General features: G+C 36.7%; 1 protein-coding gene across 2 annotated transcripts in view; it reads left to right on the top strand.

Moving 5' to 3' along the window:
• NMBR (neuromedin B receptor) overlaps positions 1–25,987 on the top strand; it is a 76,908-nt gene that overhangs the window by 37,246 nt on the left and 13,675 nt on the right. Inside the window, exon 3 of one of the 2 annotated variants that reach the window (XM_054491671.2) lies at positions 24,634–25,716. The exons of the other annotated variant lie outside the window; for it this stretch is intronic. Coding sequence (XP_054347646.1) covers positions 25,295–25,716 — 422 coding nt within the window. The 5' untranslated portion in view covers positions 24,634–25,294. The remainder of the gene's footprint in view (positions 1–24,633; positions 25,717–25,987) is intronic. 2 annotated transcript variants of the gene reach the window in all.

Below are 25,987 nucleotides of genomic sequence, written 5' to 3'. Positions count from 1 at the left end.
TGAGAGGAACAACTCTTATATAGAATAAATCTATTTTATAAACCTCAGCAACAGTTGAATGTCAATAAACTTGATACTTAACCACATTAAGTTCCTCATGCGCTTCATGAATCCTTTAGCAGTTTCAGCAAAACCAGAAGTTTGAATCACCAACTTTATTTTTATTAATGAAGTCTTCATATGCCACTCTTAGTGTATATGATTCAATCTATTTTCAGAACTGAAAAATAAATATGACTTTAGGCTATAAAATAGCTTGTCTATTTTTATAGAAATGAGAAAACAATATAAAAGGGATTCTAAATCATATAATGTAGAAAATTTCCATCCTTTGAAAGTATATATTTCAGCTTTTCCAAATGCTAAGCTTAATTGAGCCTGAAAGTAGCATCTAGCATGTATCATAAATTTAGTTGTGGCATTTAAAAAATTTTTGTAAAAAATTATAAAATGAAAATGCTATTGCATTATGGAATAATGCTTTTACATTTTTTAATGTTTTGTGGTTCCCAAGGATTTTTCACATAAATTATTTTGTATAATTTTTGTTACAACTTTGTGAGATAGGTGAGGCAGGTATGGCTTAATAATATTTGCTTTTCTCAATGTAAATCCTCTTTTAATAAAATTAACTATCATATTTATATAAATGTAATTTATAATTAATTCTTTTTCTGACATGACATTCACTGCTCTGGTTACTGCACCTATACTTAAATAGCATTAATGAAAATAAAAAGCTGGAGATGTAATCATTCTATTGTCATCCTTTTGTTACTTTGATTTGGTTCTTTTGCAGTTTCAGCCAGTGATTTGTAACTGAGATTTACAAAATGTGACCAGCACTCAGTAGGTGGCGCTAACAAGACGTACAATATCGAATTGTCAAATCCTATTGCCACAGAGGATTTATTACTGAGTTTAGAAATAAGGATGTCGGGAGTAAAGGCAGGCTGATTGTACTGCCCCTCATTTGAGGAGTGCAGATGCCACATCAAATTATTTGAGAGATTTATCCAATCCATGCTTTATATTAATTTGAGCATGTTTATTGTTTCTTGTCTACTTCATAATATTTGAAAAAAATAAAGCATCTTTTTCCACTGAAAACTAAACCTAGTTGTTCACCTATATGAAGTGCTTTCCTGACATATGCTGCAAGAGGCGAAAAACTAGATTACATTCTGGTGATTCTGTTAAACATGAAATATCGAATTCAAATGAGATTCTTGGGAGCTACTAATTGCTTAGAAATTAGAATTCTGCTTATCTTTGAAAAATACCTAGCAGGTTATTTACCAGTTTCCCATTCAGGCCAAGTGTTCCAAGTTTAAAAATTGCTGTTTTCTTTTTCGTTTTGCCCATGCTGGTCTCGAACTCCCAGCCTCAAGCGATTCTCCCAACAGCCTCCCAAAATGTTGGGATTACAGGCGTGACCCACTGCACCCAGCCAGAAAATTACTATTTGTTTACTCTGTTACACATTTGGAATGAAAATCAGATGTACTGTGGCAATTAAATAGATATTTTGAATAAGCAAATGCTACTTAATTAGAAAGGGTTGAAGTATTTGCTTACCTTGTCAGTTTAAGAATTAAGCTACAAACATGACATTCGCTTTTGGGTTGGGGAGTGCCCTGATGATTCCTGAACAAGTTATTTGGGAGCCATCTTACCAAGAAAGAAACAGCTACATTTTAAATGGGAATTCAGAGGCGTTTACTTAGAGCGTACTAATGCACGTTCTCTGGTTACCTTTCTACACAGATTAAATCAGCATTGACATTTCTGGTACCCTAAGTTTTTCACTATTCAATTTTCATCCAATAAAAACCAATCTCATCTCAGTTCTATGTTTCAATTTGCATAAAATGATTTATTCACTTTTTTATAATCCTATTTGAAACTGGTGGATGGATAAAACTATTTTAAAGAAGTTCCCTCAAATATGACTAAGGTTAAGAGACTACTACGTAAGTGACAAGCTAGTGGTTTTTTACAAGTAATATTAATAATTCAAAAATTCAGAGAAATCATATGATTATATAACCAAAGCAACTTTTCTCACTAAGAAAATAATTTAATTTTGTTTGGGTTCCAACAAATCAGAAATTATGATTGTTGTATTCATTGCCCCTTGCTAATATAAATGACCTCTTCTTAGGTAACAGGTTTTGTTGTATAGGGTGGTATAAAGGCTAAGCCTGTGTCTCAGTGATTTCAATGTGTAAGACATTGGGTATGTCTTTTTTTTTTTTTTTTGAGTTGGAGTCTCACTCTGTTGGCCAGGTAGGAGTGCAGTGGCATGATCTCTGCTCACTGCAACCTCTGCCTCCCAGGTTCAAGCAATTCTCCTGCCTCAGACTCCTGAGTAGTTGGGAATACACGCGCATGCCACCGCTCCTGGCTAATTTTTGTATTTTCAGTAGAGACAGGATTTCACCATGGTGGCCAGGCTGGTCTCAAGCTCCTGGCCTCAAGTGATCCATGCGCCTTGGCCTCCTAAAGTGATGGCATTACAGGCGTGAGCCACCACGCCCAGCTAGTATGTCTTATTTGATCTATGTCTAATTCAATTTTATTTTGATCAAAGCTATTAAGGAGACTGATGAGACTATATTACCCATTTAGAAACCTCCATAATTAGGGGGGGTTCTCATATATTTTCTATAAACGAATTTGGCAGTTAAGATGAAAAGCTGATGATCTGGGCAGGTCCTCCTCCACCTCCTTCTTTTTCTTCCTTTAGTTAACACCTTTGTTGATATCTAATTCATATCACATGCCATTTACCCATTTAAAGTGTACAATTAAATAGTTTTTGGTATGTTCACAGAGTGTGCACCTGTCACCACGGTAAGTTTAAAAATATTATCACCCTCAAAAGAAAATACACATCTGTAAGCATTTCCCCCTAACTCCCCTAGTCCTAGGCAACCACTAATCTTTCTGTCTCTCTAGATTTGCCTCTTCTAGCATTTCATATAAATTTCATGCACTCCATTTCATATAAATGTAATCATACAATAGTGATCTTTCAAAATTATCTTCTTTTACTTAGCATAATACTCTCAAGATACATTCATATTATTGCTTATTGATTCCTTTTTAATGCCATCCAATATTCCATTGTATTAATTTAACATGTTTTATTTAATCCATTCATTGGTTGATTGGACTTTTGGATTGTTTCTACTTTTTGGCTATTATGAACAATTCTGTGATGATGTGTATATAGGTTTTGTGTAGACATAGATTTCTAATTGTATTGGGTATATACCTAGGATTTAAATTGCTGGATAATGTAGTAATTTTATGTTTAGCCTTATGAGGAATGGCCAGACTGTTTTTCAAAGTGGCTGCACCACTTTAAATTTCCACTAGCAATGTATAAGGGATTGAATTTCTTTATATGCTTGCCAACACTTTTTTTTCGTGTCCATCTATTTGGTTGTAGCCATCTGCCTTAGTTCGTTCAAACTGCTATAACAAAATACCTTAGACTGAGTAACTTATAAACAAGAGCAATTTATTTTTCACAGTTCTGAAGTCTGGGGAGTCCAAGATCAAGGAGATTTGTGGTGTCTGGTGAAGGCTCATATCTACATATGGTGCCATTTTGCTGCATCCTTACACGTAGGAAGGGGCAAATAAACTCCCATGGGCCTCTTCTATAAGGGCATCAATCCCATTCATAAGGTTTCCACCCTTATGACCTAATCACTTCTCAAAGGCCCCACCTCTTAATACAACACCCCTAGGAATTAGGTTTCAATGTATGAATTTTAAGAGAGTAACAAACATTCAGATCATAGCATTTCACCCCTGTAGTCATCCTAATGAGTGTGATGTGGTAACTCACTGTGAGTTTGATTTGCATTTCCATGATGGGTAATAATATTGAGCATCTTTTCATGTGCTGATTGGCCATTTAGATATATTTTTTGGAGAAATGTATTTCTTTCTCTTTCCAACGAATACCTGGGGTACATGAAGGAGATTTAGAAAAAGCATCTTTTTCTTACTTCTGACCTTATATCCTCGAGTCCCAGTGACTTTTGCAGGTGCTCACCATGGGTGCAAGTGTGGAAGGGAAATGTGGGGTCAGAGCCCCCACACAGAGTCCCCAGTGGGGTACTGCTTAATGGAACTGTGAGAAGGGGGCCACTGTCCTCCAGAGCCTGGAATGGTAGATCCACCAATGGCTTGCACCATGTGCCTGAAAAAGCCTCAGACCCGCAATGCAAGCTATGAAAACAGCTGAAGCAGGGAGCTGTACCCTGCAAAGCCATGGGGTTGGAGCTGCCCAAGGCTGTGGAAGCCCACCTCATGCATCAGCATGACCTGGATGTGAGACATGGAGTCAAAGGAGATCATTTCAGAACTTTAAGATTTAATGACTGCCCCATTAGATTTCAGACTTGCGTGGAGCCTGCAGCCCCTTTGTTTTGGTCAATTTCTCCCTTTTGCAATGAGTGTGTTTATCCAATGCCTGTACTCTCATTGTATCTAGGAAGTAACTAACTTGCTTTTGATTTTACAGGTTCATAGGAGAAAGGAACTTGCCTTGTCTCAGATGAGACTTTGGATGTAGACTTTTTGGTTAGTGCTGGAATGAGCTAAGAATTTGGGGGACTGTTGGAAAGGCATGATTGGTTTTGAAATGTGAGGACATGATATTTGGGAGGGGCCAGGGGCAGAATGATATGGTGTGGCTCTGTCCCCACCCAAATCTCATCTTGAATTGTAGTTCCCATAATTTCCACATGTTGTGGGAGGGACCGAGTGGGAGGTAATTGAATCATGGAGCGGTTACCTCCATGCTGTTCTTGTAATTGTTCTCACGAGATCTGACAGTTTTATAAGGGGCTTTTCCACCTTTGCTGGACACTTCTCTCTCCTGCTGTTAGGTGAAGAAAGATGTGTTTGCTTCCTTTTCTCTCATGATTGTAATTTCCTGAGGCCTCCCTAGCCATGCACAACTGTGAGTCAATTAAACTTCTTTCCTTTATAAATTACCTAATCTCAGGTATTTCTTTATAGCAGTGTGAGAACAGACTAGTACCTAACCTTCCTGGTGTTTCCTTTTATGTAAAAAGTCATTTTTATCATGCTGCTTTTATTATTTTATCATTGCCTGTGAATATTTTTACTTTGATATGTCTAAGTGTAGGTTTCTTCGTGTTTGTCCTATTTGGAATTTATTGAGTTTCTCTGATGTATAGATGGTTTTAAGTCAAATTTGGAAGGTTTTCAGTCATTACTTTTTTGAATAACTTTTGTGCTCATTCCTTTTTGCCCTCTACTTCTGTTACTTTCATTATGCATATTTTGGTTTACTTAATTATGTTCTACATTTCTATGAGGCTCTGCTTATTTTTCTTTCTTTTCTTTTTCCTATGCTGTTTTTCAGATTATATAATCTCTGTCAATCTATCTTTAATTTCACTGATTCTTCTGCCAGTTCAAATCTACTGCTGAGCACTCTGGTAAATGTTTCATTCCAAGTACCGTACTTTTAAACTGCAGAATTTCCATTTGTTTTTTAAGATAACTTTTACTTTTTTATTGATAGTCTCTATTTGTTGAGACGTTGTCCTCATACCTTTCTTTTCTTCTTTATGGTGTTCTTTAGTTTTTTAAATATATTTATATTAGATGCTTTGAAGTCATTTTCTGCTAAGTTTGACATTTGGATTCTCTGAAAGGCAGTTTTTGTTGCCTACTTTTTTCCGATATAACGGTCACACTCAGTTTCATTGTATGTTTCATAATTTTTTGTTGAAAACTAGACATTTTAGAAAATATACTGTAGTAAATCTGTATATGGAACTTGTTGGATTTTTTAGTAACAAGGTGTACCATTTCAATGATGTCTATTTTTTCCCAAAATATTCAACCTCTGATGTCACTACTCAGAGGGTGAAGCCTTGAGTATGCGCATCATCACCCTGGGATAAAGTGGTTTTAGCAATATTCTCTTTGATTCTTTCTTTCTCTGATTTCATTATTAATTTGTCTGCCACTGTAAGTATTACATCCAGTTGTTAGCCTCCTTGAATTGCTAGCTGATTGCTTCATAGTTTTTAATAGTGCCTTGGGGGCATTAATTGTTCCACAGTATAATCCAATTAAATTCAGCCCCCTTTGCAAGACTGGTTTTTGAGGCCTTTCTTTGACATTTGTTTTTTTATTGTGGAATAAAGAGAGTGGGTCAAGTCTCAAAAGCTGTAGACTTTGGCTGGTCTCCTAGATAGTGTTTATAAAATATAGGCCCTCAGGTATACTAGGCTTGCTTCTTTTTCAGATCTATCCATGCTGAGTTCAGGCAGAGAATACTTTGCCCTATTCTTGATGAGCTCTGCCCTGAACTTGTAATTCTAGCTAAGAAACAGTAGCTAAGTTAATAAGAACACTTATGAACCTAAAATGCACCTTTCTGGAATTTAACTGGCAATCTTGAAACACTTTTGTAAAAGAAATTTACTTCTATAAAGGAACTCTCCATTTTTAAGGATGTGTGTTGGTATACCTTAGAAACTCTTACCATTGTTTTAAATTTACATCACAAGCCATACCTTTGTTTAAGGTGCTTTTCTGGCCATCTTGTCTTGACTTAACTTTTACTTTGGCACTGTATTTTTCCCTTAGTTTGAGCAAATGACAATACAATATTTAGGCCTAAAATTTTAGCTCTGTGCTTACAAAATATAATTCTTTTTGTTTCACCTGAGAGTTGCCTTTTTAGAAATGCAAATTTGTTGTCTAGTTAACAATTGCTTAGGGCAATGAAACAAGTAATTGGAAGATTGATAGTCTGAATGGGGAAAAGAAAAGCTATTTAAAAGCCAGCAAATGACAATCCTTTATAAAAGCTATAAGAATTGCTTCTCTGTGTTTGTATGTCTGTATGTGTTATGTGTATGTGTTATTATTTAGTAAATAAAGCTGCTTAAAAAGTTTTTGGTAAAACAGGAATGGTTTCAAAATTATCGGTTAAATATAATTAGAAACTTGCTTGATTTGACTGTGAGTTTATGTTTTTAGATTACAGCCTCGGGATTTGGGGGTCTGGATAGGTGGACATGATGAGCTCTAGAGACAAGACAAGTTCTCAGTACCCAGACTAGCAACTGCAAGCCAGAATCAAGCCAATAGAGCCCCTTCTTCCCTGCTTTCCCTGTTTTGCCTCCTTGCTATTTTGGGAAGAGTTAGATTGTCCAGTTGTAGTCTTCACAGCTCTGTCTTCTGTTCTGACCCCTTTAGACCTAGCATGTAAATTCAAGACTCAGACAGGTCATAACCTTCATAGTCCTGACCTTCCTGGGTGCCACATGGCTGCTTGGGACCCAGGATGACTAGGGAAGACATTAGGGAGGGTTCTTGTGTTTAGTTCCAAATTATTTTCAGTAATTTAAAATCTTAAAGTCATATTATGTTAGATTAAGTAATAGATAATCATAAAATGTCTGAATCATTTGTAAGTTAAAATACTGAAATATAAATTATTAAACATGAGTTTAAGTCTATATAACTTGACATGCTATTTTTAAATGCTACAGAAAAGCTGTTAATAAACAATAATTTGAAGAACCATCTTTCTAAAAAAATTATAAAATATTTTTTATTTACAAATGGTGATATAAAACAAACAGTTCAAAATTACTTTCTAGAGTTTTCACTACAAATTGGGATTACTAAGAGTTGAAATTGTAGTTAATATATGTAACTAAAACTACTAAATATGAGAGAAACAATTCTGTATACAGAACATATAAGCAAAAGTGTAAACAAAAATATGCTTTTAATGAGAAAATATATAAAGGCATAAAAATGTGTGCTTGTTTAAAAATTTTGTCTAGTTTGAAGTTACTTACAGGTTTCAAATTGAAGGAGTAAAAAAATAGATAAATCTAGATGAATATATAAAGTTGGAGAAAATGTAAAACAAAAGGTTTATGGAAATCTTGTGTGGTTAAAAGATGACAGATTTTATAAATTTATTTACAGCGTTTTATTAAAATAAGCTTTAGCATTGATAATACACAACATAAAACTAGAATTTGGTTTTCTCTTTTAAACAAAAATTTTACATAGTATTAATTGTCAGGCCTCTGAGCCCAAGCTAAGCTATCATATTGCCTGTGACCTGCACGTATACATCCAGATGGCCTGAAGCAACTGAAGATCCACAAAAGAAGTGAAAATAGTCAGTTCCTGCCTTAACTGATGACATTCCACCATTGTGATTTGTTCCTGCCCCACCCTAACTGACCAATTGACTTTGTGACAATACCCTCTCCCCACCCTTTCGATAATGTACTTTGTGATATTCCCCCACCCTTGTGAATGTACTTTGTACAATACACCCTCGTCACCCTTGAGAAGGTACTTTGTAATATCCTCCCCCGCCCTTAAGAAGGTACTTTGTAATATTCTTCCCGCCCTTGAGAATGTACTTTGTAAGATCCACCCCCTGCCGCAAAAATTGCTCCTAACTCCACTGCCTATCCCAAACCTATAAGAACTAATGATAACCCCACCACCCTTTGCTGACTCTCTTTTCGGACTCAGCCTGCCTGCACCCAGGTGATTAAAAAGCTTTATTACTCACACAAAGCCTGTTTGGTGGTCTCTTCACATCGATGCACGTGACATTAATCAGACACATTCAAACATTTTTCCTCACTTTTTGAATAAACTGTAAAAACAAAAGAGAGAGAGAGAGGAGAGAAGAAGAGACAGATTCTGTCTCATACTGTCTTAAGTCTTTTCCTTATTTGGAAAACAGCCTTCTCTATTAAAGAGTACAGGTTTTTGATTTTTAAAAATCTTTTAATTATCACTTTGGCTAAATGAATGACATTATTTTATGGTGACCTGTGATCCTATTTTGGTCAAGTGTTTTAATACTTTGAAATATTTGACAAGCTTTCCAAAATCAAATTTCAGCTTCAAAGTTAAGTCTTTTTTGATCTCTAACTTTGGGATGCTGCAGAAGACCGCTAAAGCATCCAAAGGAGAGAGAAGCCGATTTTTTGACATGTTAAATTACATGGAAACCACTGCCAAATAAAAAATGATTTTCAACCTTCTTCAAGTTATATCTGAATGCATATATTATTAATAGATGTTCCAAATGGTATAAAATTTCTAAAATTCTAATATGTTTAGCTATGTGCTATCAACCATAATTATGGTTTAGTTATTGCAGGCCACAGAAATGACCACATTTCCTTGTCAGTTGTGTCTTTTATTATGACCATTTATGCTGGGTGTGGTGGCTCATGCCTGTAAACCCAGCATTTTGGGAGGCAAAGGCGGGAGAATACCTTAAGGCCAGTAGTTCAAACCAATATGGCCGACATAGTGAGACTCCATGTCAGTTATTTCCATAGTTAATTGCCTAATTCTAATGCAGTTTCTGAAAGTTTTACAAGCATACAAAATCCTAGAGTATGGTATCTTTAAGGAGGTTCATGAAAGTATAGAAAGAACCCTGACAAGCATTCTTGAATACAAGTTTCTGATAACTTTAGGATTATATGATTTGGACTGGGTAAGAATTTTCAACACTTTAATGAAAAGATTGATTGATTGGTTTATAAAACTGCTAACCCAAGCAGGGCAAAAATTAACTGAATACCAAGAAAATACTTTGTGAGATTTTCATGATAAATCAGGCAGTACTGAAATATTTATATATACAATTTGAATAAACTCCATGGTGCAAGTCAAATTGCTTATAACCCATCAGTATCAGTGCTATGCATATAAATTGGAGAAACAACTGGTATTTTAAAAAATGTAAATCTAGTGTTAAGAATGGATTCATGGAGATTCTGGACAGCCACCTCATCCTGAGTCCTTAAAGTGTTTGTTACTAGAAGATCTGCGTTCCATGACCCATCATGGAATAAATAAAATTATCCAAATTAAAAAGTATATTGTTCTAAATTGCTCAAATAGTTTTTGACCAATGTTTTGTTATCAAACTCATCCCTGGATTTTAAAACTTTATGTACATTTCTGCTACCTGGTGGCCCATTTAAACATTTATAAAAGGATTTCATTCAATTATAATTTTTAATGCATGCTTTCTGGTTGTATAAAAGCTTCAACATGCAAAAGGGATGTTGTTATAATAGTAGCTCATTTTACCAAAGTATATTTTCACCAGGTAATGAATGCATTTCATGGTCTACTGACTGGGGATAATCAACCCTTTCATAATCTAGAACCCAAGGATTAGACTCCATGGTCTTCTCAGAGTATCGGAGAAAGGCTGCCATTGTGCCATCCACATTGCAGCAAAACTTTGGCACCTTGAACCTTGGGTTCATAATGTCACAACTCACATAGGCCCCCTGCACTCTTGGAACTGTACACCCATTTACAACCTTAAGGTAAAGCTAACCAGGGAAGTTCCTCCCTAGAAGCAGATGGCCTCTTTGATATGGACAGCTCTTCCCCAATATCATGGATCAAGATTTCTCTGCTATCATGAGACTCTTATCTTTCCATTTTTCCCTTGCTTATGTCTCTTCGAACAATAGAACTGAAAAGGGGGTCTGTTGTGTACACTCATGGGGTCTATTTTTATTTGTGAAGAATTTTGCAGCCAGCCTTATACATGGACAAGTTTATGCCTTGATAAGTGGAAGATGAAGGGCCAATGCAGGTGAGAAATTTTAATGGTACATTTGTTGCCTCATAGATAGTCAGAAGCAAACACTGATTCACTCCTCTTAACCTACATTATAGGTTCCACTCCTCTTAACCTACATCACAGGTTAAAGAGAACATTGTTAGGAGGCTTTAATGGTTGCAGAACAGACTTTAAATTCTCTTGTGAAAGTTATGCTACATAATAGAATTGCTCTAAATTACTTACTGGCTAAACAGAAGTATCTGTGCAGTTGCTTGTACTTCTTGTTTCCCATGGAGAAATACATTGGGTATTATAGATATTCAGTTGTAGGGGATCGATGAACCGGCTGCTTTGTTAAAGCAAGTAGACTTTTTTTTTTTTTTTTTTTTTGGGACAGAGTCTTGCTCTGTCACCCAGGCTGGAGTGCAGTGGCCCGATCTCGGCTCCTTGCAAGCTCCGCCTTCCAGGTTCACGCCATTGTCCTGCCTCAGTCTCCTGAGTAGCTGGGACTACAGGTGCCCGCCACCATGCCTGGCTAATTTTTTGTATTTTTTTAGTGGAGACGGGGATTCACCGTGTTAGCCAGGATGGTCTTGATCTTCTGACGTCGTGATCCGCCTGCCTCAGCCTCCCAAAGTACTGGGATTACAGGCGTGGGCCACCGCGCCCGGCTGCAAGTACACTCTTTAGCTCATTCTTTGATCTGTTTTATTGTAGTTGGTTTGGTTCATGACAACCCTGGCTAAGGAGCATACTCCAAGCTCTCGGTATTATCCTCCTGATAGTCTTAATAGTAGTCTCCCTGGCACCTGCTGTATTCTCTTAAAAGTTTTAAATGTTTGCATGCAGCCATCTTTAGAGTGTCAAATGTCTCTCTTCAGCTGGATTGACAAAAGCTGAAAAAAAATCTGTAACCATGAGGGCACTGTAGCCTATAAATGACGTGCTGAGACCAGAAACTCAAAGTGATGGTAACTGAGAGTGGTGCTAAGGCCTGAAGTTTTGGTCATTCTCTCACCTAAGTGAGAACTTGACCAAAGAGGGTTATTTTTAAGCAAAATTATGAGATGCCATTGTTTTGGATTGAGCTCATGCCCTAGGCCCCAACAGACGATTTTAAACCAAATTAGAGTCACTTATGCTAAATCCGACATAATCAAACTAAGACCTTAAAGAAAAAGATAGATCCTAGAACAAACCAAGTTTTGTTTTTCTCCTGTAAACAGGAGATTCCACCATAAAGAGCTACCCTCTAACCTAACCCCTACAAAGAAAATAATCTGAAGTCCTTGTTCTAACCTTAAAAAACCCACTGTTCTGCTATTTCCCAATGGGTTTTGAGACCAAATAAGTACATTTATCATGGTGCTAGTGACATCCATGATAAAATTTTGATCAATGATCAGTTTTCAGAGGATGACCCCAAAGAGGAAATTGTTAAATCAAGTTTAGCAGAAAGCTGCTTCCTTATATATTTTAAGTTTGACATAAAGGTTTCTCTGTACCTAGTGAACTATGACCTGAATAGAAGTGTAAACAGACTGGAACCTGCTCTTGTGCTAATCATTGAGACTGGTCCAATCAAAGAGGCCCAATTATTCAAACCATGTTCAAATAAGGCAAATGCTGATCTATAACCAATCTGGTTGTTTCTTTCCTTCACTTCTGTTTTCTGTATATCACTTTTCTTTTTCTGTCCGTAAATCTCCTTCCAGCGCATGGCTGCACTGGAGTCTCTTTGAGCCTACTCTGGCTCAGGAGGCTGCCTGATTTGTGAATTGTTCTCTACTCATTTGAACTCTGTAAAATTTAATTTGGCTAATAATTCTCTTTTAACAGAAGTGTGGAAAATACAATTCTCTTTTTTATAAGCTACCAAATTTATAGTATTTTATTATAGCAGTCTGAACAGACTAAGACAGTAAAATCTGTTTTGACATGGCAAAATTAAGAAGAAAGTATAGTTATGTCCCTATACCCTCTACCAACACACATACATAGTCTCCTATTATCAATTTTCCTCATCAAAGTGGCACATTTGTTACAATTAGATGAATCTATATTGAGACATCATTATCACTCAGTCATAGATTACATTAGGGTTCAATTTTCCTGTTGTACATTCTCTGGGATTGAGCCCACCTATAATTACACATGTCTACAATTATGGTATCATACAAAGTAGTTTTACTACTGCAAAATCCTCTGCGATCCACACATTTGTCTTTTCCTCCTCCCTTCCCCTGGGAAGCACATTTTACTGTCTCTGTAGTTTGACCTTTCCCAGAATGTCATATAGTTGAAATCATACAGTACGCAGGCTTTTCAGATTGACTTAGTTCAATCAGCAACATACATTTAAGTTTCTTCAATGTCTTTTTATGGCTGGATAGCTCATTTTTCTTAGGGCTGAATAACATCCAATCATCTGGTTGTACCACAGTTTATTTATTCATTCACCTATTAAAGGACATCTTTTCTTCCAACTTTTAGCAATTATGAATAAAGCTGTTATAAACATCCATGTGTTGGTTTTTGTGTGGACATATGTTTTCAAATATTTTGGGTAAACAGGAAGGAGTGTGATAGATGAATAGCATAGTAAGAGTATGTTTAATTTTGTAAGAAACTGCCAAACTGTCTTCCAAATTTTGCATTTTCACCATCAGTGAATGAGAATTCCTATTGTTCCACATCCTGCTCAGCATTTAAAGTTGGCAGTGTTTCGAATAAAGCTGTAATGTTGTGCCATTTTAATAAATGTATAGGGTATCTTGTCTTAATTTGCAATTGCTTAATGGCATGATGTAAGCAACTTTTTATATGCTTGTTTATACTTGTGTATCTTCTTTGGTGAGATGTCTATTAAGGTATTTTGTCCATCTTTTTCATTGGATTTTTAATTTTTTTATTGATGAATTTTAAAAATTATTTGTGTATTTTGGATATCCTGAGTTGTAAGTGTTCTTTGTGATACTCGTATGTGTTGGATCATAAATCCTAGTCTTTAGCCTGCTTGTTGTCTTGACAGTGTCATTTGCAAAGCAGAATTTTTAGTTTTGAATGTTATTAAATATAGCTGATCAATTATTTTTTTCATGGATTATCTCTTCAGTTTTGTATCTTAAGAGTCATCAATATACCCAAGTTGATATGGTTTGTCTCTGTGTCCCCAGCAAAATCCCATCTCGAATTGTAATCTGCACATGTCGGGGGAGGGGCCTGGTGGGAGATGATTGAGTCATGGGGAAGACTTCCCCCTTGCTGTTTTCATGATAGTAAGTGAGCTCTCAAAAGATCTGCTTGTTTGAAAGTGTGTGGCACTTCCCCTTCACACTCTGTCTCTTTTCGGCCACCACGTGAAGAAGGTCCTTGCTTCCCCTTCTCCTTATGACATGATTGTAAGTTTCCTGAGGCCTCCCAGTCATGCTTCCTGTTAAGCCTGTGGAACTATGAGTCAATTAAACCTCTTTTCTTTATAAATTACCCAGTCTCAGTTAGTTCTTTATAGCAGTGTGAAAATGGATGAATACACAAGTTCATCTAGATTTTCTTCTATGTGATCTTTCAGGAATTTTATAATTTTTGTGGTTTACATATGGGTCTGTGATCTACTTTTTGTGAATTTTTGTGGAGGGTGTAAACTCTATGTCTAAGTTCATTTGTTTTGCATGAGAACATCCTGTTGTTCCAGCACCATTTGTTGAAAGGACTAATCTTGGTTCCAATGTTTGCCCTTTGGTTCCTTGTCAAAGAGCAGTTGGCTGTATTTATGTGGGTCCATTTCTGGGCTCTCTGGTCTCTTCCATTGATCTATTTGTCTATGCTTTCATTAATATCCATGCTGTTTTGATTACTGTAGCTTTATAATAATAAGTCTTGAAATAAGGTAATGTCAGTCGTCCAACTTTGTTCTCCTTCAAAACTGTGTTGGCTATTCTGAATCTTGTGCCTGTTATCATCACTTTGCTGATATCCACAAATTATCTTTCTGGGATTATCGTTAAGATAGCATTGAATTTATAGATGAAGGTGAAAAGAACTTACAACTTGACAAGGAAAACTTGAGTTTTCCAATCCATGAATATGCAATATCTTTTTATTTATTTAGTTCTCCAATTTTCTTCAGTTTTGTAATTTTCCTTTTATGGATCATGCAGATTTTGTTAGATTTAATCTAAGTACTTCATATTTCAGGGTTACTGTAAATTTTTTAATGTTTTCAATGTCAAATTCCACTTAGTAATTGATGGTATATAAGAAAGTGATTTACTTTTGTATATTAATTTTTATTTGGCAACCTCTCCATGGTTACTTATTAGTTGCAAGAGTCTTTTGTTGATTCTTTCAGATTTTCTAATAGATAATCATGTTATTTGTTAACAAAGACAGTTTTATTTCTTCCTTCACAATCAATATCACCCTATGTCTTTTTCTTGTCTTACTGCATTGATGAGAATTTCCAGTACAAAATTGAAAAGGAATGGTGAGAGTACACATCTTTCTTCATTCCTGATGTTAGCAAAATAGTTTCTAGTTTCTCATCTTGGCAAATTTTTCTTTGTGTTTCTTCTGCCTGGGGTTTGCTGAGCCTCTTGGATGTGAAGGGTTTAGCTTTCATTAACTATGAAAAAATTGGGGCTGTTTTTTCTTCAAATTTTTTTCCTCTGTTCTTTTTTTCTTCTGTCCTTTGGAGATCCAACTGTAGTCACATTGGGTCACTTAAAGTTTCCCAGAGTGCACACTTTGTTCATTTTTTTCACCAGTCATTTTCTCTCTATATTTTGTTTTGGATACTTTCTACTAGTACATTGAGAAATTCACTTACCTTTATACCTGCAGTGTTTTTTTTCTGCTCTTAATTTTATGAAGTTTATTTTTATGACTTTTTTCTTCTGTAAAATTTAATGTATGTCTTTTTATATTTTTCATGTCTCTCCTTAATATGCAACTTCCTTCTTCAACACACGGAATAGAGTCTTGTTAACATTTTCAATGTTCTTATCCACATATATATCATCTGTGCCATTATTGGTTTATTTTCAATTAACTGATTTTTGTCCTTATTTTTAGATATAATTACTTGCTGGTTTTCATGGTTGGTAATTTCCAAGTGCATGTCAGCCAGACATTTTAATTTTACCTTGTTGGGTTCTACATAGTTTAAACATCACAGACAGCCCCCAGTTTACAGTAGTGCAACTTACGATATTTTGACTTTAACAGTGGGTTTATCAGGATGTAGCCCCATCCTAAGTCGAGGAGCATCTGCATTTACAATGATTTGACTTATGATTTTTTGACTTTATTTATGATGGATTTGTTAGAGTATTAAATGCACTTTCCACTTAGGATATTTTCAACTTACGGTGCATTTACAGAGATGTAGCCCAGATATAAATAGAGGAGCACCACCAGGCCTGCCCTAAAAGATCTTCTGAAGGAAGCACTAAACGTGGAAAGGAACAACTGGTACCAGCCACTGCAAAAGCATGCCAAATTGTAAAGACCATCGAAGCTAGGAAGAAACTGCCTCAACTAATGAGCAAAATAACCAGCTAACATCATAATGACAGGATCAAATTCACACATAACAATATTAACCTTAAATGTAAATGGGCTAAATGCTCCAATTAAAAGACACAGACTGGCAAATTGGATAAAGAGTCAAGACCCATCAGTGTTCTGTATTCAGGAAACCCGTCTCAAATGCAGAGACACACATAGGCTCAAAATAAAGGGATGGTGGAAGATCTACCAAGCACATGGAAAACAAAAAAAGGCAGGGGTTGCAATCCTAGTCTCTGATAAAACAGACTTTAAACCAACAAAGATCAATAGAGACAAAGAAGGCCATTACATAATGGTAAAGGGATCAATTCAACAAGAAGAGCTAACTATCCTAAATATATATGCACCCAATACAGGAGCACCCAGATTCATAAAGAGACCTACAAAGAGACTTAGACTCCCACACAATAATAATGGGAGACTTTAACACGCCACTGTCAACATTAGACAGATCAACAAGACAGAAAGTTAACAAGGATATCCAGGAATCGAACTCAGTGCTGCACCAAGCAGACCTAATAGACATCTACATAACTCTCCACCCCAAATCAACAGAATATACATTCTTTTCAGCACCACACCACACCTATTCCAAAATTGACCACATAGTTGGAAGTAAAGCACTCCTCAGCAAATGTAAAAGAACAGAAATTATAACAAACTGTCTCTCAGACCACAGTGCAATCAGACTAGAACTCAAGATTAAGAAACTCACTCAAAACCACTCAACTACATGGAATCTGAACAACTACATGGAAACTGAACAACTTGCTCCTGAATGACTACTGGGTACATAACGAAATGAAGGCAGAAATAAAGATGTTCTTTGAGACCAACGAGAACAAAGACACAACATACCAGAATGTCTGGGACACATTCAAAGCAGTGTGTAGAGGGAAATTTATAACACTAAATGCCCACAAGAGAAAGCAGGAAAGATCTAAAATTGACACCCTAACATCACAGTTAAAAGAACTAGAGAAGCAAGAGCAAACATATTCAAAAGCTAGCAGAAGGCAAGAAATAACGAAGATCAGAGCAGAACTGAAGGAAATAGAGACACAAAAAAACCCTTCAAAAAATCAATGAATCTGGGAGCTGGTTTTTTGCAAAGATCAGCAAAATTGGTAGACCGCTAGCAAGCCTAATAAAGAAGAAAAGAGAGAATAATCAAATAGATGCAATAAAAAATGATAAAGGGGATATCACCACCAATCCCACAGAAATGCAAACTACCATCAGAGAATACTATAAACACCTCTATGCAAATAAACTAGAAAATCTAGAAGAAATGGATAAATTCCTCGACACATACACCCTCCCAAGACTAAACCAGGAAGAAGTTGAATCTCTGAATAGACCAATAACAGGCTCTGAAATTGAGGCAATAATTAATAGCTTACCAACCAAGAAAAGTCCAGGACCATATGGATTCACAGCCGGATTCTACCAGAGGTACAAGGAGGAGCTGGTACCATTCCTTCTGAAACTATTCCAATCAATAGAAAAGGAGAGAATCCTCCCTAACTCATTTTATGAGGCCAGCAGCATCCTGATACCAAAGCCTGGCAGAGACACAACAAAAAAGAGTATTTTAGACCAATATCCCTGATGAACATCAATGCAAAAATCCTCAATAAGATACTGGCAAACCGAATCCAGCAGCACATCAAAAAGCTTATCCACCATGATCAAGTGGGCTTCATCCCTGGGTTGCAAGGCTGGTTCAACATATGCAAATCAATAAACATAATCCAGCATATAAACAGAACCAACGACAAAAAACACATGATTATCTCAATAGATGCAGAAAAGGCCTTTGACAAAATTCAACAATGCTTCATGCTAAAAACTCTCAATAAATTAGGTATTGATGGGATGTATCTCAAAATAATTAGAGCTATCTATGACAAACCCACAGCCAATATCATACTGAATGGGCAAAAACTGGAAGCATTCCCTTTAAAAACTGGCACAAGACAGGGATGCCCTCTCTCACCACTCCTATTCAACATAGTGTTGGAAGTTCTGGCCAGGGCAATCAGGCAGGAGAAGGAAATAAAGGGTATTCAATTAGGAAAAGAGGAATTCAAATTGTCCCTGTTTGCAGATGACGTGATTGTACATCTAGAAAACCCTCTGTCTCAGCCCAGAATCTCCTTTAGCTGATAAGCAACTTCAGCAAAGTCTCAGGATACAAAATCAATGTACAAAAATCACAAGCATTCTTATACACCACTAACAGACAAACAGAGAACCAAATCATGAGTGAACCCCCATTCACAATTGCTTCAAAGAGAATGAAATACCCAGGAATCCAACTAACAAGGGATGTGAAGGACCTCTTCAAGGAGAACTACAAACCACTGCTCAATGAAATAAAAGAGGATACAAACAAATGGAAGAATATTCCATGCTCATGGGTAGGAAGAATCAATATGGTGAAAATGGCCATATTGCCCAAGGTAATTTATAGATTCAATGCCATTCCCATCAAGCTACCAATGACTTTCTTCACAGAATTGGAAAAAACTTTAAAGTTCATATGGAACCATAAAAGAGCCCGCATTGCCAAGTCAATCCTAAGCCAAAAGAACAAAAGAGGCATCATGCTACCTGACTTCAAACTATACTACAAGGCTACAGTAACCAAAACAGCATGGTACTGGTACCAAAACAGAGAGATAGACCAATGGAACAGAACAGAGCCGTCAGAAATAATGCCACATATCTACAACTATCTGATCTTTGACAAACCTGAGAAAAACAAGCAATGGGGAAAGGATTCCCTATTTAGTAAATGGTGCTGGGAAAACTGGCTAGCCATATGTAGAAAGCTGAAACTGGATCACTTCCTTGCACCTTATAAAAAAATTAATTCAAGATGGATTGAAGACTTACATGTTAGACCTAAAACCATAAAAACCCTAGAAGAAAACCTAGGCAATACCATTCAGGACATAGGCATGGGCAAGGACTTCATGTCTAAAACACCAAAAGCAATGGCAACAAAAGCCAAAATTGACAAATGGGATCTAATTAAACTAAAGAGCTTCTGCACAGCAAAAGAAACTACCATCAGAGTGAACAGGCAACCTACAGAATGGGAGAAAATTTTTGCAATCTACTCACCTGACAAAGGGCTAATATCCAGAATCTACAATGAACTCAAACAAATTTACAAGAAAAAAACAAACAACCCCATCAAAAACTGGGCAAAGGATATGAACAGACACTGCTGAAAAGAAGACATTCATGCAGCCAAAAGATACATGAAAAAATGCTCATCATCACTGGCCATCAGAGAAATGCAAATCAAAACCACAAGGAGATACCATCTCACACCAGTTAGAATGGCGATCATTAAAAAGTATAAATCATGCTGCTATAAAGACACATGCACACGTATGTTTATTGCGGCACTATTCACAATAGCAAAGACTGGAACCAACCCAAATGTCCAAAAATGATAGACTGGATTAAGAAAATGTGGCACATATACACCATGGAATACTATGCAGTCATCAAAAATGATGAGTTCATGTCCTTTGTAGGGACATGGATGAAATTGGAAATCATCATTCTCAGTAAACTATCGCAAGGACAAAAAACCAAACACCGCATGTTCTCACTCATAGATGGGAATTAAACAATGGGAACACATGGACACAGGAAGGGGAACATCACACTCTGGGGACTGTTGTGGGGTGGGGGGAGGGGGGAGGGATAGCATTAGGAGATATACCTAATGCTAAATGGCGAGTTAATGGGTGCAGCACACCAGCATGGCACATGTATACATATGTAACTAACCTGCACATTGTGCACATGTACCCTAAAACTTAAAGTATAATAATACTATAAAAAAAAGAAAAAAAAAGAAAGAAACAAACAAACAAAAAGGGTCAGGAAGCAACAGGTGCTGGAGAGGATGTGGAGAAATAGGAACACTTTTACACTGTTGGTGGGACTGTAAACTAGTTCAACCATTATGGAAGTCAGTGTGGCAATTCCTCAGGGATCTAGAACTAGAATTACCATTTGACCCAGCAATCCCATTACTGGGTATATACCCAAAGGATTATAAATCATGCTGCTATAAAGACACATGCACATGTATGTTTATTGTGGCATTATTCACAATAGCAAAGACTTGGAACCAACACAAATGTCCATCAATGATAGACTGGATTAAGAAAATGTGGCACATATACACCATGGAATACTATGCAGCCATAAAAAATGATGAGTTCATGTCCTTTGTAGGGACATGGATGAAGCTGGAAACCATCATTCTCAGCAAACTATCACAAGGGCAAAAAACCAGACACTGCATGTTCTCACTCATAGGTGGGAATTGAACAATGAGAACACGTGGACACAGGAAGGGGAACATCACCCACCAGGGACTATTTTGGGGTGGGGGGAGGGGGGAGGGATAGCATTAGGAGATATACCTAATGCTAAATGATGAGTTAATGAGTGCAGCATACCAACATGGCACATGTATACATATGTAACAAACCTGCACGTTGTGCACATGTACCCTAAAACTTAAAGTATAATAAATAAAAAGAAAAAAATTCTTAAAGTTTGTTCTAAGATACCATCAGGTTTCTTAGAACTAGTGTTTTGCCATTTTAATCCCTGCTTTTAAGCTTTGAGGGCAAGACCAGAGAAACCTTTGGTCTATGGTTAATTTTTCCTAACTACAAAGACAATACACTTCTAAGTAATGTACCTAAAACTATGTGTTTACAAGGTTGTTATACTGTGGCTGGTAGGAACATAGCTTCTTTAAATTGCTAATTGACCCTTTTTGGGTAAGTGTTTTCCTGAGAATTGGTTAATTTTCCCACATGCAGATAGAAACACGTATTTAGCTGAAAACCCAAGGGGAAATTCTGTGAATCTCCGGAGTTTTTTCTCTGTATGACTCACTTTTCTCTGTTCTGCTGATTCCAATTCCATCTTCTCAAGTATGAGAGACTTCCAGGCTCAGTGTGGATTCCTTATCCTTGTGCATGGGCTGAAAACTCTTTCTCTAGGCAGTAAGATAGAGCAATGGTAGAGCTCATCTCATCTGTTAAACCTGTCTTAGGGATCACCGTTTTGTGCTGCCTCTTTTGTGCTGCCAATGTCTAAAAACTACCGTTTAATATGTTTTGTCTGGTTTTTATGTTTTCAGTGTATTCTCTGTTACTCCATCTTGACTTGAAGTAGGAATCACTTCCCACCCCCATGGTCTCATATATATTCTTTAAGATTTTCTTCTATTATCTTCCCCAAATTACTTTTTCATACTGTGACTTTTAATGCACTAGAATTATAATACTACATATAGTATTACATAGAGACTCTGTTTTATTCTTCTTGCCTGTGAAACAGTTTTCCCAGTATTATCTACTAAGTGTCTATTTGTTGTAATACACATTTGAGTGTTGTTTCCTTATCTACATGCAACTGACTTTGAACTTTCTACTCTCTTCCATTGATGTTTTTTCTGTTCTTTTGCCAGTTCCATTTTAATTTTAATATTATATCTTTGTATTAGTATCTCCTTTCTCTCAAATTTTATGCTTTTCATTTCCATTTCTGTTGCAATAGCATTGGTTGGAATCTCCTCTAGTGTGTTGAATAACAATGATAATAGCAGGTATACTTGCCTTTGTCATGATCTTAAGAAAAATCTATAAAATGTCTCCATAAGTATAATATTTTATATTTTTTCATAATACACTGAAGGATAGATACATTGAAGCAGATGAGGATTACAAAATTGGTTTAAATTTCAAATTCTTCATATTCACTTACAACAATAATACTCATGTCAATGAATTTGAAACAGCATCAATATGGTTCTGAACAGTTCCTGTATTAGGGCAATAAAATATACAATGTATATTTATAAACATCGAATACTCTGGATTAAAAATGTATACTTCATTTATATAGAAACCACATTTTTTGACACAATTGTTTTCTCCAGAAACAAAGAGACATAACAGACACTGATTTCAAATACAATAAATTTCAAAATGCAGTTTTATGAGGTCTCTTTCAAATTAGACAATTTATCTTGTCTCTGTGAATCATGTTAAGACTCAAGTATTTTTATCCAAGAATATTGATAAACATTAAGTATATGAGTCTAAGGAACCTAATATGGTATATGACATATTGAACACAATAAAAAAGTTTGTATGGCTGGGTGCTATGGCTCATGCCTGTAATTATAGACATTTGGGAGGCTGAGGCAAGAGGATTGCTTGAGCCCAAGAATTTGAGACCAGCCGGGGCAACAAAGTGAGACCCCATGTCTACAAAAAATTAAAAAAGTTAGCCAGGCATGGTGGGGCACACTTGCAGTCCCAGCTACATGGGGAAGGTGAGGCAGGAGAATTGTTTGAATGCAGGAGGTTGAGGCTATAGTGAGCCATCTTCATGCCACTGCACATGCCTGAGTGACAGAGCAAGACCCTGTCTCAAAACATAAATAAACAAATAGTGTTTCATTCCAGTATATGTTTACCTTTGATGTGTATGCATTCTATTAATATGAGACAATACTGTGTTCTTATATGTAATTTTGTGATGAATCTAAATAATACATTATTATAACTTTATAACATTTTAATAAAATACCAAAAAAATTATTAAAATATTCATTATATTATTCACTACAATGAACACAAATCTTTAAGTAAATACATATAAATTTACTTAAAATGAAGAAAATTCAATCCAGATGCCTTGTTTCTACAAGGCCTGTCAATTGGATATTTATTAATCCAGCTTTTAGACTAAACATTTTTTTCTCATCTAAATGATTAGGAACACACAGACGCAATCAGAGGAGAATACAAAAATTCATACAGTAATTTCGATTTCAATATATTTTTATATAAAATATGTTAAAATGGCATAGTTGCAGTTTGAATTTTAGACATTTCATAATTGGAAGATTGCTTTAGTAATTTATTCTGTATAGTAAGATTGGATGTTAAAAAGAAAACAAATAACTTTGGAGATAAAATTCCTAGAGACATTTCTCAACTTACATGTAATATTAATTTCCTTGCTCTCTCTTCCTCTTTCTCTTGCTCCCTCTCCCTCTATATATGTGTATAATTTTTGTAAATATAAATAGAATATTTATATATTCAAATATATTTATATGTAAATATTCTATTTAACTAATCTTAATTTTTAATGAATTATTTTAAGTGGTGAAATTCCAGAAGAGTACAATAAGGACTTTTATTTGAGTTAAAAAACATAAAACTTAAAATTGATTACAATGCAAATACTTACCTTGTCTAATTCAATTATGATTTGACAGTGCTCTTGGTGGGCAATATCTGGAAAAGTTGCTTAATTTATAAATGACGTTGCATATATACACATTTTATCAGTTTATGGCTAGATCATCATAGGTAGTCCTTGGCTAGTTACATTGTTATTATTCAATTGTTCAAATTTATCCTTTAATACAAAGAACTAGTCAAATGTTTTCCCTAATGAAGAGTGTTATTTAGCTAACTCCAGAACTGCGCCACCATTTCTGATCAGTTTACGTTAGACTCAGATGGTGGTGATTTGGGAAACTGTTTTGTTCTTAGGGACAACCTATTTAAAACAGCATATCAGATGTTTATTGAATATATATCTACGAGTGGCATTACTCAGTCATAAGCATACATATACTCTGCCTTAATAGATAGAATTGACAATTAAAATTGTCAAGCGAGGTTCCAAAAGAAAAAATAAGTTAGTAATTTATTTTGAAAAATTGTCAGTTTCCAGTAAAGCTGAACATACTCAAGTACTATGACCTGGCAAATCCACACCTGGGATTTATTCAAATGTGCACCGGAACACATGTAAAATAATGTTCATAGAAACATTACTCAGGTTGACTAAAATTGTAAGGAACCCAAATGTTAATCAATATGGAATGGATAAACAAACTGTGGTATATTTATGAAATGATGTAGTATACAGTAATGAAAAATGCCACCTGAGAAAAAACATGAGTGGATCTCACAGATATGGTGTCGAGTGAAAGAACCTAGATGCCAGAGTGTATGCTGAATGATTCCATTTATATGATGCTCAATAGGAGGCACACTTATTTAATAACAAGCCAAATGGTGGTTATTTTGGGAGATGGTGGCTAGATTGTGGGCTCTGAATGATGATTAGATTAAGCAGGACGATTAAGAAATGTGTACGTTTTACATGTTGTAATTCAATAAAATATAAATTTAAAAATAATACACCAACTATAGGAAATAATTTTCACATTTAAGGTAAGAACAGTAGATAATCAGAAGAAGAGTAACGAGAGGATTTCATTTATGAGCTTCATTCTTTGGCACTCTTTTTTTCCCCTAAATTCTGTGTTTCAGCATTAGGGACTTGACAGCTCAGCCCTTTAATCCTCAGAGATTCCAAAGTTCTCACCTGGGCTCCTCCTGCTTGGAGGCAGGTAAGGATAGATGTATATAGGGGCACACACACATGCATGGAGGACTGGCCTCCCCTCCAGTTCCACACAATACAACAGGAACTTCACAAACAAGAGCAAAGCTGTGGGAAAAGCAGGTTGCAGGTGGCCCCGCGCTAGTTTCCAGGATTTCAGCCGCGGCCCGCTGGACAGCGCCAGGATGACTTCCGCTTCTCTGGGCGAACAGTAGGGCAGGTGAGTCCACTGATCCCCAAGGGACAGCTCCTTGTTCCTGAAAGACTGTTTTCCGCTAGCTAACCGCGAGAACAAACCACTGAATATGGAACAAAGACGCAACCGCTTTTTTTTTTTTTTTTATTATTCAAATTCAGAGTTAGCCGGAGCCATTTCCCCCCTCTAGAAGCGGAGCGCCCGAGTGTGTGGACAGACCTCTCCCCAGGTCCTGAACTCTTAGGGACCTGGCGCTAAGAGGCGCGCCCCGCGGACAGTAAACTTGCAGGGGCGAGAGGGAGGGACATCAGTTAAACCCAAATCGTGGGCGTTCAGTCCTCAGGGCACCGGAGCGCGTGAAAACTCCAGCGGACTCTGCTGGAAAGGAGATCATGCCCTCTAAGTCTCTTTCCAACCTCTCGGTGACCACCGGCGCGAATGAGAGCGGTTCCGTTCCCGAGGGGTGGGAAAGGGATTTCCTGCCGGCCTCGGACGGGACCACCGCGGAGTTGGTGATCCGCTGTGTGATCCCGTCCCTCTACCTGCTCATCATCACCGTGGGCTTGCTGGGGAACATCATGCTGGTGAAGATCTTCATCACCAACAGCGCCATGAGGAGCGTCCCCAACATCTTCATCTCTAACCTGGCGGCCGGGGACTTGCTGCTGCTGCTCACCTGCATCCCGGTGGACGCCTCGCGCTACTTCTTCGACGAGTGGATGTTCGGCAAGGTGGGCTGCAAACTGATCCCTGTCATCCAGCTCACTTCCGTGGGGGTTTCCGTGTTCACTCTCACTGCCCTCAGCGCCGACAGGTAAGAGCACAGGTAGCTGTGGGTGGCTTGGAAAAGTCGTGGAGAGGGGCGAGTAGAGAAGACTCATCCGGAGTACACCTATTGGCAGAAGGACGCAAGGAAAGGTTGGGTGTGGAGAGGAAGAGAGGGAGAGAGTGTGTACTTGGGAAGTAGAGTAAACAGAGTTAAAACGGACTGACATGTGAGGCTTGGAAAAATATAAGAACATTACTATGTTTTAAAGAAACAATTAAAATTGTATTTAAAATTGCATCTCCTAGTCCCACCTCCT

Source organism: Pongo pygmaeus, chromosome 5 (genome assembly GCF_028885625.2).
Source record: "Pongo pygmaeus isolate AG05252 chromosome 5, NHGRI_mPonPyg2-v2.0_pri, whole genome shotgun sequence".
NCBI lineage: Eukaryota > Metazoa > Chordata > Mammalia > Primates > Hominidae > Pongo > Pongo pygmaeus.
The sequence above is the reverse complement of the archived record's forward strand: the minus strand, read 5'-3'. Positions and strand labels throughout refer to the sequence as shown.